Below are 20,800 nucleotides of genomic sequence, written 5' to 3' on the forward strand. Positions count from 1 at the left end.
AACAAGCATTTATATATTTTGAAATGCATATATATATATATATATATATATATATATATATATATATATATATATATATATATATATATATATATATATATATATACACACATACATACATACATACATACACACACACACACACACACTAACTGCATTAGTCATAATGCAGTTGAATTTAGTATTTTGATTAATTTGAATTGGAAGACATGCTGCCGACTCTGAAGTTTTAATTCTGTATCTTTAACATTGACATTGACATTTAACATAATCCATTATTCAGGCTGCTTTCTGATTAGAGCAGCGTAGCACTGTTCTGTTTAAATTTATAAGATTATGTTGTGTTTTAAATATATGTATAACTAAAAAAAGTTTTGCATAGTTGACACATCACTGTTAACATTTATGCCTCTCCATGTATTACTTCATGATGCTGCTTTGAGCAGAAATTGTACAAATCAGAGTATGAGAAGAAGAAGGATAAGTATTCCTTGGTGGTGGATGATCCTAAAACCTTGCTGGCCAAATGGGGAGGAGAGTTAAGCAGTCAGGTACTGTTGGCCAAAGTTGGTCAAGACATCCAAAATGTGGCTGCTATCATTTGTGGATGTCCATTTTTACATGTCTGAAGTGTCGCTAGTCCGCTATAACAGGTGTGATTCGGGATATTCAAAATGTTATGTCTTTCATGTACTGAAAACTATCTGTACTTCGCCACCCAAAATTGCTCAGTAGCTTTTTGAGTGAGCCTGTCCATATTCTGTGTTCTCATAAATTATGCCCCAATGGATGAGGATGACTTCTCTACTACATTTCAATAAGAATGTTCTTCTTATTAAAAGGGCAGCCCTGGGTGCGGGGATAGCTCTTTTGGTTTCCGCTGTTCAGTTATTCAGTTATAACATTATTCATGATGCTGCCTACAGCAAATACCGTTCATTGGTGTGATTTTTGAGAACACATGAGTAGTTCAAAGGCCTAAATCTCACTATCTGGGATCTAGAGCTCTTTTTGTTGTCTTCATGAGTCTTTTCTTTTTTGTGCTTCGTTGCTTTTTGCATGAACAGAATAAATATAAGTCTAGTGCCAAGTTGTTCCTACAACGGGGGTGCAATGAAATTCTGCGACCAGATATGCTGACAGCATTGTACAACACATATCAGTGGAGTCAGGTAATGTTTTGTAGTAGTAGTAGTAGTAGTAGTAGTAGTAGTAGTAGTAGTAGTAGTAGTAGTATTAGCAGCAGCAGCAACAGCAGCTGATGTAGTAATGGTAGCAGTAGTAACAGTAGCAGCAGTTATAGTGGATTGATAGTGCTGATATGACAGTAGTGAATGTTGAAGGATGTAATTAAAAATCTGCATATATAATAGCCTCTGCATATATAATAGCCTTTAATAGACATTCAACCTCTGTACAATACACACCACAGAATACAGTGAATTGACTGAAGAAGGCTTTGTCCAATAAACATAAAAACTTCGTTAAAAGAGTGGAGTTGATTTTGAATGTTGACATTATTTGCTACATATTAGAGCAAAGACAATGAATGGGAGGAAACTACTATGGGTCTCTCTTTCTACACATAGGTCAAAACTACATCTGTCTGTGACACATACAGGTATGAGTAGGAAGAAATATCCAGTCTCATTTTCCATGCCTATCATCATGATAGACATCTGGCTAGCAACCATATCCCCCTATTGGCTATATAAAATGCTATTTTAGATCATTTGTTCCCTGCAAATACAAATAGATGCAATTTATTTCGGTCTCCTGATTTTTACCTTCATCAGGACAACTTGCATTGTACCAGCTACAATATTTATTCTTCTTTTGGGGGAGAGACTAGTCCCAGAAATTATTGTTCTTTATTTGGAAAGCCTCAGTTTTTGTTAAAATGTGGGAAGGGAACATCTGGCCAACATAGATTCTCCATTGTGCACATGATAGTCATTGTTTACCTATTCTAATACAAACATCCCCTTCATTCTCTAAACAAGTTCAAACTGGCATAGCTGCATCCAAGAGCTTGGACATTCATATTTAGGGTTTCATAATTCAGTCCTTCAGCTTTCTATAAGCCCAATTCTAAAATGAGATATCAGTCATTTTTAATCTTTTCTATCATGTGCAGCTACCTGAAAATTAAATCTTTCTGCTCCCATTTAAACTCCAAACCTTGAATTCACAAACAAATCATGTTTGGAAGTAAAGCAGCATTGATATTTGTGAACAAAATATTCATTTTATGTAAATCTAGATTACGCTACAATAATCTTAATTGATTTACAGGAATCAAGGAATATTATGATGCCAAACTTTATTATTTACTTGCCCTAAAATTGATAGATTGTTTTCTTTACACGTAAATAGTTTTAGATTTGGAATGTTAACTAATCTTAGAATTAAATTCAGTCTCCCTGCATCTAGTCTACACACATGCTTTATTTATGGCATTGATACGTCAGCAATCTCTTAGTATATGCTGTCATTGTTTTGTATACGCGCAATTCTTTGTGCATGAATTTGTGTCTTTGGGCATGCATTTGTTGTTGTTGTTTTCATTATAATGCATAAACAAAAATGGTTATGTTTTCACTCTTGTCTTTATACCATTTTAAGAGGTCCTGGTATTCTACGTATAACTAAATAGAAGGTTCCCTGAGGTTCCCCTATAATAATATTTATGTCTACTGCTCAAAATAAGTAATATATTTATAGATATTTTAAAAATATCTGTACAATTAATAGTTTCAGTATTTTCCCTTCTGCTATAATTATGAAGTATTGTTTGGATTTGCAATTAATCTGATGTTTCAAAATAAAAACAAAAAATAATTTAGGAAGTTCAATTCCAGTATTTTTTTTTACTTAATATACAGTTGTAATATTGGCCAACAACTCCTAATTTTTGTGGGTTCAGTGGTCCTGAATTCATTCATACTCTTATATACAGCCCAGAGTCTGAGTGGATTGCAACAGAAAGGAAACACTATAAAATGAATAAATCAATATTTAACAAATTCTTAAATTTACGTTCTAAAAGATGCAACTTACTTACACTGGTTATTCATTGTAAGAGATCCTTCCAAGCGCAGCCCATGTTTTCATCTGCTTGGGTGAAAAGCTGCTAATTTACTCCTTTTATTTATCATGTTCACATCCTGTCCCAGGAAGGATATATGGGATTATCTCATATCCATTCCCATATCAAGGTGGTGGGAGGGTTAGAGATGATGATTCACAGTAGTCAGTCCAAGTTACATGGCTGAGAGGTGACTTGAATGTGTGCTCTGCAGGGTTTTTTTTGCATCTCGTTGGCTTCCTTTGAATTCAGCATAACCAAAAGACACCTAACTGACATTTCCGTTGTGTGGGCTTCGCTCCCCACATAGACAGTTTCAGTTGACCTCTATGCAGCTGTTGATAGTCAGCAGGCTAATTCTAGCTCCCTTTTGAAAAGGTGTATTGGCGGTGTTTTTGTTGCTGCCATTCCATATCGCTGTTATTTGTTTTTCCTTCTACAGTACAAGTACAAAAGGCTGTATGAAAAGCAGAAGGACAAATTTACGAGTATTGTGGATACTCCAGAACATCTGAGGACTACCAAAGTCAACAAGCTAATCAGTGATGTAAGTGCTGAGATTTGAAAGAAGTGGTGTCAAGCAACTTTTTTTATTATTGTTATTTTGGGAGAGATAGGAAATGAATCAGTAGTGGCTCTCTGACTGAAAATTCTCAAATTAAATGGTAAGTTTAAAGATAAATCAATGATGGGTTTGGGTTTTTTTAAATGTGTTCTGGAGAAGATATGGGTCACATATCTTCAAGAAGATTGGTGTCTCTTGAGTTCTTGGCTTCCCCTCAGTTTTGTTTCCATAACAAACTTCTCAGACTGAGAAATAGTGACTAGTCAGTAACCTTCCTAATTAAGAGATTTGAGATCAAATACACTTGTCAAACACACCAAATGATAAACTATATCATCAAGTATAAAATGTTCATTGACTGGTAGCAGACCTGAATGATGCAAAATCCGATGCCAAAAGCTAATTACAATTCCATGTTTTTGTTTTTGTTGCCCTATATATATGTATGTGTGCTGAAAATATAGGCAATTTTCTCTACAGATGTCCTCAAGAAGACTTTAAGTTGGATAATTAAGAGAGTGCTATCAACTGCAATCATTCATGTCTGATAGCTAAGATACAGTATAGGGTGTTCAGTTACCATGCTATCACCCACTTTCTTCATTCTGACCTATGTATGTTCTGTGCATGCAAATGATTGTTTCATTGGCTTGATAGTTCAAATATAGGAGATCAAACAAGCCAATTTTAATATTGTTGTGATTGTAGATGCAACATTTGTATGTCTTATGTCTTATTTAGACAGATCTAGATGAGAGTAGTGGACATATCACTTGTTTTGCTTGGACTGGACTGGATAGTTGCATTTTTCAAGCCACTCATGATATCCAATAGGAGATAACTAGGGAACGAAGAGAGGTTGGACATTTTGGGGGTGACTTTCTAATGGAAGTGTGTGTGTGTGTGTGTGTGTACGAACATGCACACACATCTTTTCATGTGACAACACTGAAGAAATGACACTTGGCTACAATGTAAAGTAATGAGTATACAGCTTGTATAACAGTGTAAATGTGTTGTCCCCTCAAAATAATGCAACATACAGTCATTGTCTAAACTGCTGGCAAGATATACTTAAATATTTACAAAATGTGAGGGAATGTACTCACTTCTGTGATATGTGATATACTGTATGTCTGTATATGTATGTATGTATGTATGTATGTATGTATGTATGTATGTATGTATGTATACACATACACACACACACACATATACATATATATATATACACACACACATACAGTAACTACATGTGCTATTTTTCTTTTATGTTAGATTCTTTATAAACTGGAATTCCAGAAAGCCAAACCAAAGGGCTATACCAGCATTCACGATACTCCCATGATTCTCCACGTACGGAAGGTCATGGACAGAATAAGTGAAGTAAGTAATTTTTTACAATTGTATCCTTCTAATGAAGTGCCCCTCGTGTGTAAGACTATTTATTTCTATGCTTTGGATTTAAGTTATGTTGTTGTAAATATATAGTCAGCCTTAAATAGTTGTCTGCAATCCAGCCTAGCATAAATACATGAATAATGCTTTTGGGATAGCTTTGATTCTATCTTTCCTTATGTAGGTAAAACATTCATCTTCTGTTTTTCCAACAGCTGAAATACAAAGAACTCTATGAGCAGAACAAATCTCACTGCAATGTGGTATCAGATTCAGTTCACATTAAAGCTGCTAAGCAGGCTTACAAAGTGAATAGCAATGTAAGTTCATCCTTCCTTCCTTCCTTCCTTCCTTCCTTCCTTCCTTCCTTCCTTCCTTTCCCATCTAAACGTTGTCATTGGTGACTAAGGCTTCCAAAGGAAACTAGGAAGGCAGGGTTCCCAATTCCCACTCTCTTGAACATTTGAAGAACCCACTTGTCATATTTTAATAAAAATCCAGAGTCAAAGTATTCATGTTCCTCATGCTATTTTCAGAAGTACGAAGATGGGCTCACACCATCTTGTTGAGTTACATTCCTCATAAAGAAAGGGAGGCTGTATAGATTCCCAGGATACAACTTTCTTGGAGAATCTTATGCAACTCAGAAGTTATAAATGAAGATGCCATCATTTAACAAATAGAATCCTGGCAATTAGCTTTTGTGTCCTCCCAAAAAGAGAACCGACCACCTGGACAAGCTGTGTATTTCTATTCTTGGGTAAAATCTAAACTGGTTTTATCTTTTTCCATCAATCTTTTGTAACATCATAAAAATGGCTCATTAAATCTATAAGAAGCTAAATTGGGTGACTTTTAGACATAGATGTGTGATTTGCCCAATTACACCATGACGTAGACACATCACTCTTCTATGGAGTTTACATCTGTCCCAGGCTAATATTCTTATTAATCATGTCTGTTGATTGGTTGATGGATTAACTATTCAGCAAACTACAATAACCTTTTTAAATTCTAAAGAACACTTTGATTATATGTTTATATTTCTTATTAAATAGCTGGATTACAAGAAGAAATATGAAGCAACCAAAGCTCACTGGCACTGGACCATGGATAGACCTGACTTTATCCAAGCCGCTAAGACATCCTTGCAACAGAGTGATGTAAGCAACTGAGAAAGAAAACTTGCTTTTTTCCCTGATGGAATAAGACAATTTGTTGATATTTAGAATAAACTAGATACTTTTCAGTTTTTGCTGTTGTTGCTATTATTCCTTCTTTCTTTGCAGTACGAATACAAGCTTGACCGAGAATACCTCAAAGGATGCAAGTTGTCTGTAACAGATGACAAAAACACAGTGTTGGCATTGCAGAATGCAATCTTGTCAAGTGATGTGAGTATTTTAAAATCTTTTCTATGGAAACTTTTATCACTTTTGACCATTCTTGCTAAACAGAAATAAAACATAAATGTAATCAAATGTGTTTGCAGTATTTACAAATAATGGTTTGTAAATATGTTTTACAAATAAGGAACTGTCTATATTCCTAGATGCTACTTTAATAATCCTTAGGTCCTTGGTTAGGAACTGAATTATTGTTTTCACCAGTTTTAGTCTTGATTCCAACTGTAGACACAATAATAATAGAGACAGCTGAAATCCTCTCTCTGGTTGGCCATCCAACTCTAGTTAATACTATCTCACTGCAGGCTACCTTATCTTCAGGTCTAACATTAAGTTCTATAGTGTCCCCAAAAGATTAACTGACCCCAATTGATTTTACATCTTTTATTGACCTCCAGACTTTGCTGATCCCCTTTTGACCCCCAGCCATTTATGAATACTTGAATACTCCCATCAATCCTTGGGGATCAGTATTGACCACTTTGGGGAACCCTGGTCTAGATGAATGCCTGCACCATGTTTAAACAAAGATTTTGTAAGATTAATGTCCCATCACATCCTTCTCCTAAGTTCTATTAAGTCAAGAATTGTTCAAGGTTACATTTTGAGTTCAGAAACATCTTAGAGTTGCTTAAGCTTCAGTATAAGATTTCTCTATCCTGGGTTTTTAATAGCTAAGAGAAGAAAACAATATGCTTACTGTTGGTAATCTCATTTGTGGAATCCTGTTGATGATTGTTGCTTGAAAACATGTTTCCCCCATTTTTAACTTCTCAGTTAAAATATAAAGAGAAGCACAACAAGGAACGGGGAAGCATCCTTCCTGTTCCAGACACTCCCCAGATCCTTCTTGCCAAGATGGTTAGCTCTCTTGTGTCTGAGGTAACTTACTTTTTCATTTTTTGTTTTGCAATTATTTGGCTTCAGAATATCTTCTTCCAAAAGATAAGTGATTTCCAAAATATTTTGTTTGTCTTTTGATAAACAGAACAAATACAAAGAGCATGTGAAGAAACACCTCCCATATGGTTCTTTCACAACATTGCCAGAAACACGGGATACTGTTCATGTCAAAAAAGTCACCAGTAATGTTAGTGAGGTAAGCTACTTCTGCATCATTTTATCCACATTACAGATGGTCGGTCATTGGCCTTTGCTGTGTTTGTGAGTGAAACTATAATTTTTCCACTGTAAATTATAACTTAGTGTTTTCTGAAAGGTATTCTTTATCATAAGTTCTTTCAACTGTTCAAATATTCAGAATCTACAAAGGCTTAACATGTTGTGGAGTGTGTACTTACAATTGTTGAAAAATCTGGAAAGTGTTCCTCTCATTTGAACTGCCATGATTTAAAAACTTGCTTATGAACACAATAAAAGAATTTTAAGTACCTTGAAAATTTAGAAAGAAGATAGTAATGAGGGCGAGAAGAAAATATGACTAGGAATTAAGAACAGATGTGGTGTTGCATGTATAATTGATGGTACCGACTTTATTATTTTATGTCAATTCAGTAATATGGCTGCCCTTTGAATCCAATCAATAATGCAAACTGTTTGAGAATATAAAGGAAAATGACAGCAGAAATAAAGAGATAAGACTTATTATTGTACCAGCATACACTCACACATCCTTTTTTCCAGATAGCAGTGTTTTTAATCTGTCTTTCTTATTTTAAACATCAAAAGGTTTTCAATGGAGAATAATAAGTATAACTTTCTATCCCAAACAGACAAATTATAAAAAGAAATTTCAAAAACAAAAAGGCAAGTCAGATTATTCTGTCATGGTGGAACCTCCTGATGTGAAGCACGCCATGGATGTGACAAAGAAACAGAGTATTGTAAGTTATTTCTGCACTTTCTTCCTTAACAAATAATATGTGATCTGTTGTTAGATGCAGAGCCATTTCAGTGTATTGTTAATATTTGGAATTAAGATATCATGATTTAACCGAGATACGTATATAAATGAATGTGAAACTAACAGTCTCCAAGCAAGGAAAATAGCCCTGGTGGTCTCTAAGCTTGGTTGTTGTTGTTGTTGTTTTTGCAAACATTTCATTACCCAAACTAGGTAACATCATCAGTGCTAGTTTGGGTAATGAAATGTCTGCAAGAAAACAACTAAACTCAGAGAGCACCAGGGACTCCTCACTATCAGTCTCCTTTACAAACAAACCAGAGGTGGGTTTGGCCCTGATCAGGTGAACCAGTAATGGCAGTGGCAGGAGGATCCGCCCACGCGCCCAGACACTTCTGCGCATGCACAGAAGCTTATGTGCATAGTCAGAAATGTCCTGCATGCGCACAAGCGAACCGGTAGTAAAAAAATGGAAACCCACTACTGAAACAAACCTACTTTACCGGTTAGCCACTGAAATGGTAAAATGAAAGGAAATCTAAGGAGAAACATAGAAAGTAAGTGTAGTGATAGTAATAATAATTATGCTAATTATTAGGAAAATTACTTTATTTGTTTTTTGCATTTCTGAACTGCCCATCTTCTTGAAGAGGTAGCAGTATACTTACCTCTCCTCCTGAAAATGAGTTCCACTTTGGAGGATAAAGCTTACCTTGGTTTCATTATTACACATATATGATAAGATTCTGATGGATATCACGACAATTTGATTTCTCAATTCCTGGAAAGATTTGTTTAATTCCAGAGTGCTTAATGCCCCATATAATTAATTTGAAAATAAGTGTTTTAACATTTTAAAGAAAGATTTGAGCATGAATGGCATGGTTTTTAGAGTATACACTGCCCTAAATTTTAGGTGTATTTCAAGCATGATAGATGCAAACCGGTGGGTGGGGGGAGGGCTTCCTTCAATCTACTTTGAGTTTCTTTATAATTCCATTTTAAAGAATAAATATGTGAAATTATATTCTGCAGATGAAAATGAAAAGCCTAGTTTATGTTTCAAAAGTTAGTTCTATCTCTGGCCTTTATCCTATCCCAGAAGCCTTCCTAAATACTGGCCATTACAACATCCTGGACCAGAGCTGAATTTCCCAGTACTGTACTATTAACTCTGCTTTCTAAACATTCTGGGAGGTTGTGCTGAGCAGAGACAGAGGGGAGGCATTAACTGTTCATCCAATCAAAAGCAAATACATGGTTTCCAGATGTGAGAGAAGGGACAACAATTGTGAAGATATGTGTGTATGGAAGCAACAAGAAAATTGCCTCTCTCCAATGACTTTTCCCAAGGCATCACTCTTCCTTCTTTGGCAGAAGCAAATGGCTGTGAGGGAAAAAAAACCCAGAGCAGATGTAATCATGCCTCACAATATCTCCATCCTTATTGATCTGAGTTGGGCATAAAGGTCTCCATGCCCATGATAGCTTCCATAGATGACTACATTTGCATCACCCCTCTCCATTTCCCCATTCTTCCTTTTGCTAAGCATTCATATATAAATGGTGATTTTATCCTGCCCAGAGCAAACCAAATGGCAAAATATTAGCTGATTTTCATCCTTCTGTTGTCTTTTCTAGTTAAAAAAATAATTTTAAAAATATCTTCTTTTCTAGTTAAAAAAATATTGTGTTTATCATTGATCTGCCTCTTCCTTTCACCTACTGTAGATTGGATATAAAAAAGATGCCAAATCCCAGCTCCATTATACCAGTGTGGCAGATCGACCCGATATTATGAAGGCCACGCAAGTCTCCCATTTAGTCAGCGATGTGAGTTCAAATCAATGTAACTGCTTCATGTTATTTTCATTTTTGTATGTAGAATGCAACATTGATTGGTTTTTAAATGTCTGGCTTGATCTTAGATTGAATACAAAGGCAAAGGTCGTAAAGATGCTGGAGTAGGAGTCACCATGCTTGGACGTCCAGATATTGAACTTGCCAAAGAAGTGTCCAAACTAACCAGCCAGGTACGAACAATCAAAGCAAATAATTTACAACAATAGGAGCATCTGACACAGGATTTCCATAATCTCTTGGAAGCAATGTTGACACCTAAAGTAATCAGTAGAGTTGTTTCTGAGTTAAAGAATCCTGTCACTGTGTATAGCATATGAATTCAGCTTTTCATACATAAAAGGGTTAGTTCTGTGTTGTAGACATCCTGGGCATGCATGGGCCACCCTTAAGAGCCGAGGTGGCGCAGTGGGTAGAGTGCAGTACTGCAGGCCACTTCAGCTGACTGCTAGATCAGTAGTTCAGCGGTTCAAATCTCACCGGCTCAGGGTTGACTCAGCCTTCCATCCTTCCGAGGTGGGTAAAATGAGGACCCGGATTGTTGTTGGGGGCAATATGCTGACTCTGTAAACCGCTTTGAGAGGGCTGAAAGCCCTATGAAGCGGTATATAAAAATCTGCTATTGCTATTGCTATTAATCTTTGATTAATCCTGGGCTTAGTCTGGACTTCCAAACATTAACACTGAATATACAGAAGAAATCTGGATCCCAATTTCAGAAGGCCTGACTAGCTCAGTGACGATTTTACCTTTAAAGTGAATTATTTAAAATGAATTGTTCCTATTCAGATGAATATATACTGAATGGTAAAGAGTAAAGCTACTTCAGCGTTCATTTTGGGCAGACATCCAACTTTAAATTTGCAGGGCATTTTAAATGTTGCGGGAAAAATTTATTCGAGGTTTAAAAATTAGATTTGCTGTATTAAAATTTCTAAAGCAAAACATTGAACAAAGGGTAGGTTTCCAACTTCAAGTTTGTCTATAAACTAATTGGAAGAGAAGGACATCTTATAGAAGTGAGTATGAAGCTATTTTTATTGATAAAATATTTATTGCTTTTTACAAAACTCTCATCTATGGTTTTCATATGACAGTTGTTCCAGAAAATACCATAGTCATACCACACTCCTGGATTTGAGATAACTCTCTAGAAATAAAAAAAATACAAACACAAACAAAGCATAATGGCAATTTCCATTATTATCAAATATGTGTATGCAGATATATACACAAGTTATACAGATACATATGTTTGTGTGTACATCTACATGTTTGATGGAAGCTACAATCTAATATAGGCAGAATCTAGACCAAAAAATTGAATACTACCTAATTAAAACCAATAGCCGGCAAAGTAAATACTTACTTATAAAATAGATTTTAATAGGCTTAAAGATGTCTGGACATCAACTCCCAGAATTCCTCAACCAGCATGCTGGCTGCTGAATTTTGGGAATTGAAGTCCAACCATCTTTATTATTTATTATTATTATATAGTCACCATTTTCTATTCTCAGTGAATACATGACCCACAAAATACTGTACAACCCATTTAGATATAATTATTACTCCCCCAACTTTCTGTTAAGTAAATTTGGTATGCCATATATTACTAGTACAGGATTTTTAAAGCAATAGTTACCAGCTCCACATTTTTTTGCAATAAATATTTTGATGTGTTTGTCTTATTTCCATTCCCCATCTATTTGGGATTTCTGACAAGATATTTGCTTGAAAACCTACAGTTATACTCAAAGATTTTCTAGCATAATACTTGGATATTTCTACTTTGCTGAAACTGTGCTTTATTGCTTGCATAAATGATTTATTTTCAATAATTTGGTACCTTACATTTTAGTGTTGTTACTAATTAACATCAACTGTTTGTCCTCCATCAAACTTTGAACAAGTGGTGAGCTTCCAAATCATACTGCTTCTATCCTATGAGACATCTCCATCAAGAAAAGGAATGGATGATGCCTACATTTCTGTCTTAGCTCTTTGCTTTGTGTCATTGCAGGTTGGCTAACCTAATCTTACTATCTTGCTATGCTTTGTAGGTCACATACATTAAAGGATACTTGAGGGGCCATGGGGCAGCATCGTATGATACACCCATGATGAGGCATTTTAAAAAAGCTAACACCCTAAGTAGTCATGTAAGAAGGATTTAAAGTGTCTGTCCTTTTCAGCTTTTCACATTTTATGAATTTTGCAAAATGTTCTTTGGCACATAAAATTGAGCCTGGATTGCCAATGGGATGCTCTTTTTAAAAAAAATGAAAATCTCGTGAAGTTTATTTTTTTTTTAAAAAAAATCTCCCTTTTCTTTCTTATGCAAAATTGCTCATGAGAGTTCAGTATTGAAGTGGAGATTGAATATTTGTTCAAATTTAATAATTTTAGAAGGTACGGTTAGTGCATTTAAAGTGCAAGCCTGGTCTAATGAATGTTGTGGTGCTTTAACTAAAACACACATAGTAAAATGCGTTAAAAAATGGCCATTCACTATGGAGGCAGAGCTGAGACAATAAGCAAGCATTCCCAATAGTGATCTTACCTTATTGTCTTCAACCAGGCTATACAAAACATTGAGTTTTGAAGAAAGGCTTCTGGAAAATAAAGCCAGAACTATATCTTGACTAATTTCTAATTGCTGCTATTTGATTTCAAGTATTTCCTGTTTATTTTCACCACTCCCTCTTAAGAATCTCTTACTATCTGCCTTCTACAAATTGGCTCCTTCCATTGAGATGGCTTCCAAGTACTGTCAGCCCCAGCCAGCATGGTCAGTGGTGAAGGATGATGCGAATTGTAGGCCTAAACCTTAGGAAGGACATACATTGGAGAGGACTTTTGGACATAAGGAAAAAAGGGAGATGTTTCCTTTCTTGCTTACCTTTCTGTATGTTGCATGCAGTCACAGGCATTCTTCTGTGCTTGTGACAAAAATCAGTTCCTTGTACAGAAAGATGATAAGCCATCTTATCCTTGTAATAATACACTCTTATTAAGCTTACTTAGTCTTTTATTGAAGAAAAAGCAACTTTTGACTCTTGGAAAGTTAATGGGACTAATAATCTTTTCTTGGAAAAATATCCAATACTCTTGTCAGATTTATAGACGTTCATATGATACATCATTTGTTTGTGTGGATGTTTCTATACTTTTGACTGTGCAGAAGTTCAACATATAATCTTTCAAGGAGTTATTTGTCATCTATACTGTCATGTCACCAGTTCCATCACTGTTATGGTTAATCTGCATGTCATTTCTTATGTTGTTGTTGTTTGCCTGTTTCCTCTGTTGTCCATTTGCCAATAGAAAACATAGAATTGGAAATCCTTAGTCAAAGTCCACATACATAGCATTGGATGTAGTTAAACGTTTTCCCTGGTCATGTGTCAGATCTGTCATTGTGAAAATGTCTTTGTTTCTCTCAAATGCATCAGTTCACATGTGATTCTTTGTATGTTTCTCAAGGAAATCTAACCAGAAGGATATTAACTGAATGTCACCAGCATTTTTATCAGTCTAGTTTAAAAGTGAAACTATCCAGCATGATGGATACAGAATAGAAATAAAAAATCATGGAATGTGAGTTGAAAATGCACTATGGTATCTTTGATTTTATGATGATAGACTGACTTTACTTCTTTATAATGTGTTGCTTCCTAGCATGATCAATTCCTTTCATCAGTTATGGCAATCAGCTCTTGCAGACAGAGTTAAGCCCATCTTTTAAGACTATTGTCCATTTACTTTATATTTAAACTCTATAGTCTAAATAAATTGAAAATGCCCTTAGTTGTGGCCTGATGATGCCATTATTTTTATAATTTGTGATGTCATCTACTAAACAGCTAATATATTTCCTATTTTCTGACTTTGTTTAATAATAATAATAATAATAATAATAATAATAATAATAATAATAATAAATAATTAATAAATAATTTTATTAATAAAAATAAAATAATAATATAATAATAAATATAATAATAAAATAAATAATAAAAACAAAAAATAAATAATAAATAAATAAATAATAAAAAAAACAAGAATACAGAAAAGATGTGATAAAATCAAGAATGGAGAGTTGGCAGAACAAAGCACTGCATGGTCAATTTCTGGAAAAAATAAAAGATAAAGTGGACAGTGAACAAACTTGGTTATGGTTAACAACAGGTACATTAAAGAAAGAAACAGAGTCACTACTCCTGGCTGCGCAAGAACAAGCTATCCGCACAAATGCCATTAAGGCCAAAATCGAAAAATCCTCTGATGATGCCAAATGCAGACTTTGCAAAGAAGCTGATGAAACTGTTGATCACATACTCAGCTGCTGTAAAAAAATCGCGCAGACTGATTATAAATTGCGGCACAATTCAGTAGCACAAATGATCCATTGGAATTTGTGCAAAAATTATAATATTAAAACAGCAACAAACTGGTGGGAACATCAGCCTGAAAAAGTCACCGAAAATCAGATGGTCAAGATCTTGTGGGATTTCCGTATACAAACCGACAAAATACTGGCGCATAATACACCAGACATCACACTGGTTGAGAAAAATAAGGTCACAATCATAGACATCGCAATACCAGGTGATAGCAGGGTCGCCGAGAAGGAACATGAAAAAATCACAAGATACCAGGACTTAAAAATCGAAATTCAACGACTATGGCACAAACCAGCAGTGGTAATTCCAGTGGTAATTGGCACACTGGGTGCTATTCCAAAAGCACTGGAATTACATTTAAAACAGTTAAAAATTGACAAAATCACCATCAGTCAAATGCAAAAAGCCGCACTGCTTGGATCTGCACGCATATTACGAAAATACGTTACGACGTCCTAGGCCCCTGGGTGGGGCCCGACTAGTAACCAATGCCAAATCCGGCGAAACAACTGGCCGCTGTGATACAATTGTACAACAACAACAACAATAATAATAGTACTAAACATTTAGAAATTAATAATCTTGTTTATCTAGAAAGTTATATTACTTAATGTAAGTACAATATTATGTAATATAAATACAATATGCAAGTTCCACTAAAAAAAAAGCTGAGTTGAATATAATTATATTGGGATGAAAGCAAGCTGGCTGAATTATTTACATGATTAGAAGCAGAATATCCATCAGTGGGTTCAGATAGATTGTTTTAAATCTAATAAGAAAAACATCTCAGCAGAACTTTAATTTTCAGTTGCTTTTTAAAAACAATCTAAAAGGCTATCACTTCTCTTAAAACCGATAATTTGGGCATCAACTATGCCAGGTGAAAACTTCCTTGATGGTAGTAGGATAAATAATGACCTTCCATACGGGAAATCTTAGGAAAGTTATTGTCTTACTTTATTGATAATTATTCACCATAATCGGATGTAAAATGCTCTTTGATATTTTCAAAGTGATGAAAGCAAGACATAAACACTTTAAAAATCTAGCTACACCAATAGAAGAGAATATTTGGTATCCTCTGAGTTTGCAGACATTTCATCACCCAGCTAGGTAACACCTTCAATATTAGAAGGGAAATGCTGATTAATGTACATAAACAGAGAGCAAACCCCACTCCCTTTTAGCACTGAAGAAGCACAGAAGCACTATGGATTCTACAGCTTTGGCTTTTACATAAATAAGTTTACTGCCTTTTATCATGCCTTTGTGGGATGTGGTGGTAGAGTAACAGAATTGTATAATACCACCTTTCCTCTTCTTAGGCCTGAATATATGCCAGATTGCTGCTTGCTTCATTCCTGTAGCCATGCTGTCTGGGAGTGAAGGGATATCTGGAATACTGTGTCATTCAACTGGAGGTTGGGGAAAACCCTTGCTATAAGAACACAACGGAAGTTGTGCTTCATCTCACTTTCTCAGGCATCTTGTTCATTTTTTTTTTTTTTTTTTTGCAATGGATAAATTTGATACCTTTTGGTTTGTGGAGCTGAAATAAACCACTGAATGAAAGAAGAAATGTCGCCCTGTGAAATGTAGCATGTATCAATCTTACTACTGAAAAATCTTGGTCTTTCCAATGGTCTCTTTTGTTTCGAAGTAGTTCCTATGTGATGCATCCTTTGATCTGCTTGCTTGCAATCAGATTTCTTTTGAACACCTGGTTGTGGATAGGTGCTTTCTCTTCTCCCTTCTTGGTGCCAGAAATGCTAAAGTTCAGGACCCCTTTTAATATATATGTGTGTGTGTTTTCTTGGACTCAGATCAAGTACAAAGAAAGGTTTGATAAAGAAAAAGGAAAGAAGCCTCAATACGATCTGAAGGAGAGCAAGATCTACAAGAGCTTGAAAGATGCTCACCACATTGCAAGTGATGTAAGTCTGGTTCATTAGCTTTTATTTGAATGGTGAGGAGAACCCAGGCGCCAGATCTAGGTTCCTTTGAGAGAGGTTTGCTAGAACCTTCTAGTATTTGCAGGGAAAATAAAAGATATAAACAGACCAAGCACAGGTGAAAACAGTTTAAAAACACTAACAGTACAGGTAGTCCTTGACTTACAACTATTAGTTTAATGATTGTTCAAAGTCACAATGGCACTAAAAAAAGTGACATGACCGATTTCACATGACCACTACTGAATCCCCCTTATCACATGTCAAAAATGCAGGTACTTGGCAAATGGCCTGTATTTATGATGCCTGCAATGTCCCGAAGGGCATGTGATCATTTTGTGCAGCGTTCTGACAAGCAAAGTCATCGGGAAAGCCAGATTCACTTTATAACCATTTTACTAACTTCACAACGGCAGTGATTCACTTAACAATGGTGGCAAGAAAAGTTGTAAAATGAGACGAAACTCACTTAACAACTGTCTTGCTTAGCAACTGAAATGTTGGGTTTCATTGTAGTCATAAGTTGAGGAATACAGGTAGTCCTCAACCTATGGCCACAGTTGAACAGAAGAAGCTGCTTAGATGAGAAAAAGAAAAAATAAACCAAGACAATGCAGTTGGCTTTTGAAAAAGCACCTTTGGAACCATTATGACAGCGATGGCGAAACTTTTTTGGCTCGTGTGCCATAAGGGAGGGAGCGCAGGGGGGGGTCGTGTGTGGGCATGCTGCACCCATAATGCAACATGCAATCCCCCCCCCCAGTGCACATGCATGCATGAGAAGCTCTCCTCCCCATTTTTTGCATGCTTTTTTCGCCCTCCCCAGGCTCCAGAGGCTTTTATAGGAGTCTTTATAGTTTTTAGTCCTCTGGGGGCTTCAGGGAAGCCTCCTGAAGGTCCCTGAAGCCTCCGGAGGGCTTAAACCAGCCTTACGAGCAAACCAGAAGTCTGTTCCCGAACTTCCAGTTTGCCCATAGGGTTGGGTTTTTGTGCTGCGGAGGCTTCAAGGAAGCTCCGGAAGCCTCCGGAAGGCCTCTGGGGTGGGTGGGGAGGCTCTTTTCGCCCTCCCCAGGCTCCTATAAAGCCTTTGGAGCCTGGGGAGGGCAAAAAATGGCTTTAAAAAATGCTGAACTCAGCTGGCCAGTGCGTGCATGCACACTAGCCAGCTGACAGGGCAATGCCTCATGTGCACTGATAAATGGCTCCGTGTGCCACCTGTGGCACCTGTGCCATAGGTTCACCATCCCTGCACTATGACCTGAATGCAGAGGTGGGCTGCACTTACATTCACATTGCAGTAATGGTATCCCTCTTATCTTTGCTACTGGTTCGGAAGGTCCATGATGACATCTGGGTGGGTGGGTGGAGTCTTGTATCGCTGCCACTATTGGTTTGCCCGAACCAGTGTGAACCAGCAGAATATCACCTCTGGTTCACTGGTTGAGAGCGCGTGCATGCACATGCGCACTTGCATGCGACCCTTTGGGAGTGAAATGGAGCTTCAAAGAAGCAGGTAATCAACTCAGGCAGCTCCGGTGAGTAAAGCAGGGCTGGTGCGAAACTCAGCTGGGCAGCGAGGGCGGAGGGAACGAGCCAGAAATTTAGTTATAAATGGATAGCTTAGCACAAGGGCAGGCGGGTGGGCCCAGCCAGCGATCAAAGCTAAGGGTTTGCCCGAACCCACGTGACCACGCAGCAGCCCACCACAGCCTGAATGACTGAAAATCTCCATAGACAGTAGCTCATTGCATGCCCGCACAAGCTGTCGTATGGCAATTGAAATGCATTCCATTTATAAGCCTACTTTATGTATTCCTGTAACAAGGTTGCTGACATTTTCCTTTGTTTTATCAACAGGTTAAATATAAGGCAGATCTGAAGAAACTTCACAAGCCGGTGACCGATATGTCTGAATCGCTTGCGATGAATCATGTTTTGAACACCAGCCACCTTGCCAGCACTGTAAGCCTGTTAGCTAAGCCGAGATACTATCAGTTTAACCTTTCCTTGCCTTTCTAAGATAATATCAGCTAACAATCCTCCTCCTTGACTGTTTCTAGGAAATCACCTGGTAGTGATCTCTTATCTTCTGCCTGATAACTATTCCCCATGTTGACTAGCAACATTAATACCTCAAGTCTTCAGAACTTTTTCTATTACTTTTAAAACAGAACCACTAATAATGTTAGCATCTAACTACATTTTAATAGCTTTTTTTTTACTTTTATAATTCATATTTTTACTAACAGGTATTATTTTATTAACTTTTTGTATTTTTAACCCACAACTACTATTTTGAAACAATAATCCTTTTTAACTTTTAAAACCATTTTCAGACTTAATCTGCTTTTGTCTGAACTTTGATCTTCTTGCTATAATGAATTCTGCTTGTGGATTTGGTCGATGCATCTAGTCAGCCATTTTGTGACACAAAATGCTGAACTAAATCACCCTTGAGTAATATCAGCTAATCCCGTTTTATATTCTTAAGCGAAAACCAAGGGGCATCGTTCCATTTTAATGGCATCACTTATTCACTGCATCACATTTCTTTGATTCTTTTCTTCTTCTCCCCCCCCCCCCGTTTTGTAATTTTGTTCCTTTTTGCCTCATATTTTTTTCTTCTTCTCTTTTATATATTTCTTTTACATTTAATTTCTGATGTCTCATTTGACTACCGATATGTTTTTTGTAAGATGATCTAGAAAAGCTGCTCTGGTTAGGACATTTTTTTTAAACTATTGAGGTGGTTTTTGACGCCTTCCCTTTAGTACCAGTACAAGAAGCAGTATGAGAGGAATAAAGGTCACTACCATGTGGTTCCAGATAACCTTGAACAAATCCATCTAAAGGACGCCACAGAACTTCAGAGCATAGTAAGTCAGTAAAGGGTTTCACACTATGTATGTTTACTACCATATGCCACTGTATCTGTATTCTTATCCAAAACATGTCAGAGTTCTATGGACTTTTGCAGTGGTGAAATCTAATTTTTCCCCCTACCAGTTCTGTGGGTGTGGCTTGGTGGGGGAGGGGGGTCATGTGACTGGCTGGGCATGGCTATATAGTCATGTGAGTGGGGGTGTGTGTCAAAAGACAGAAACTTATTTTAACAATGTCCTGCTGGAGCAGAGGATTGGGCTAGATGACTTCCAGGTCCCTTCCAGGCCTGGATTGCTGTGCTCTTTCAAGGTATCCTCTGAAGCTGCATCTAGTGCCAGGTTTGTGGTCCTTCCTCCCTCTCCTCTCCTCTCCTTCCTTCCTTCCTTCCTTCCTTCCTTCCTTCCTTCCTTCCTCCACAACCCATGCCCCCCATTTTTGGCCTAGCGTAGGCATCAGGGAAGCCTCCTGGGAACAAAGATGGACCCCAAATGCTAAACAAAAGTTAAAAAAAAAGATTCCTACCATCGCTCAGCAGAGCTGATTGTCGGAACTATTTTTTACTTTGTTAAGCAATTTTTTACTACCAGTTTGGGCAAATGGTAGCATTTTTTTACTACTGATTTGGGCGAACTGGCCCAAACCGGTACCATTTCACCCCTGGACTTTTGGCATATTAAGTATGCAGGGGTAGATTTGATATGTTTGGATCGTCAGTGGGAATTGGAAACTACCCTGGAAACCTTACCTGTGATTTAGTTTGAACTGACTTTCCTTGGAATTTTCCCCTCATAATAAGCCATAAATATCACTCAAGTTTTATTCTGGGCAATATAATGCTTCTGTATTTCTTAATAAGCCAGAAACCTAAATAATATATGTGCCGTCAGTCAGTTATTTTTGGATTTCTAATATGTGATACCAAAGTGCCTAGTAACACTAGGCCCACACTGCAATGAGATGGGCAATGGGCAAAAAACAGATAGATGATAGATAGATGATAGATAGATAGATAGATAGATAGATAGATAGATAGATATTTCCAGCAGACTCCATGTCCACCTGAATTTATTAGATTTTAAAGGTGCCATAATGTAAGGCAAACCATAGTCTTAAACATCAGATTTATTTCCAAGATAGTCCTGGATCCCTTACACACCCAGAATATATGCTTGGAAAATACAAACAGCGAAAGGCTATGGAATGGTACTTTATTTGAAAATGTGATTACTTGCCTAAGAGAATGCTAAAAGTAAGCTGTGTGGTGGACAATATCATGAGGACAGCTACAGGAGATTTTTGTAACTGTCCATGTTTCCCATGAGACTACTTTGTAAGAATGACTATGAAGTGATCTCAAAATTTTAAATGTATCCAC

At 36.7% G+C, this 20,800-nt stretch overlaps 1 protein-coding gene across 1 annotated transcript in view; it reads left to right on the forward strand.

Moving 5' to 3' along the window:
- Positions 1 to 20,800, forward strand: part of NEB (nebulin) — a 227,111-nt gene that overhangs the window by 170,032 nt on the left and 36,279 nt on the right. The window contains 15 exon segments of the mRNA XM_032222196.1: positions 447 to 551; positions 1,068 to 1,172; positions 3,531 to 3,635; positions 4,932 to 5,039; positions 5,267 to 5,371; positions 6,110 to 6,214; positions 6,341 to 6,445; positions 7,235 to 7,339; positions 7,446 to 7,556; positions 8,191 to 8,301; positions 10,053 to 10,154; positions 10,250 to 10,354; positions 16,414 to 16,524; positions 18,400 to 18,504; positions 19,314 to 19,418. Coding sequence (XP_032078087.1) covers positions 447 to 551; positions 1,068 to 1,172; positions 3,531 to 3,635; positions 4,932 to 5,039; positions 5,267 to 5,371; positions 6,110 to 6,214; positions 6,341 to 6,445; positions 7,235 to 7,339; positions 7,446 to 7,556; positions 8,191 to 8,301; positions 10,053 to 10,154; positions 10,250 to 10,354; positions 16,414 to 16,524; positions 18,400 to 18,504; positions 19,314 to 19,418 — 1,593 coding nt within the window.

Source organism: Thamnophis elegans, chromosome 1 (genome assembly GCF_009769535.1).
Source record: "Thamnophis elegans isolate rThaEle1 chromosome 1, rThaEle1.pri, whole genome shotgun sequence".
Taxonomy (NCBI): Eukaryota; Metazoa; Chordata; class Lepidosauria; order Squamata; family Colubridae; genus Thamnophis; species Thamnophis elegans.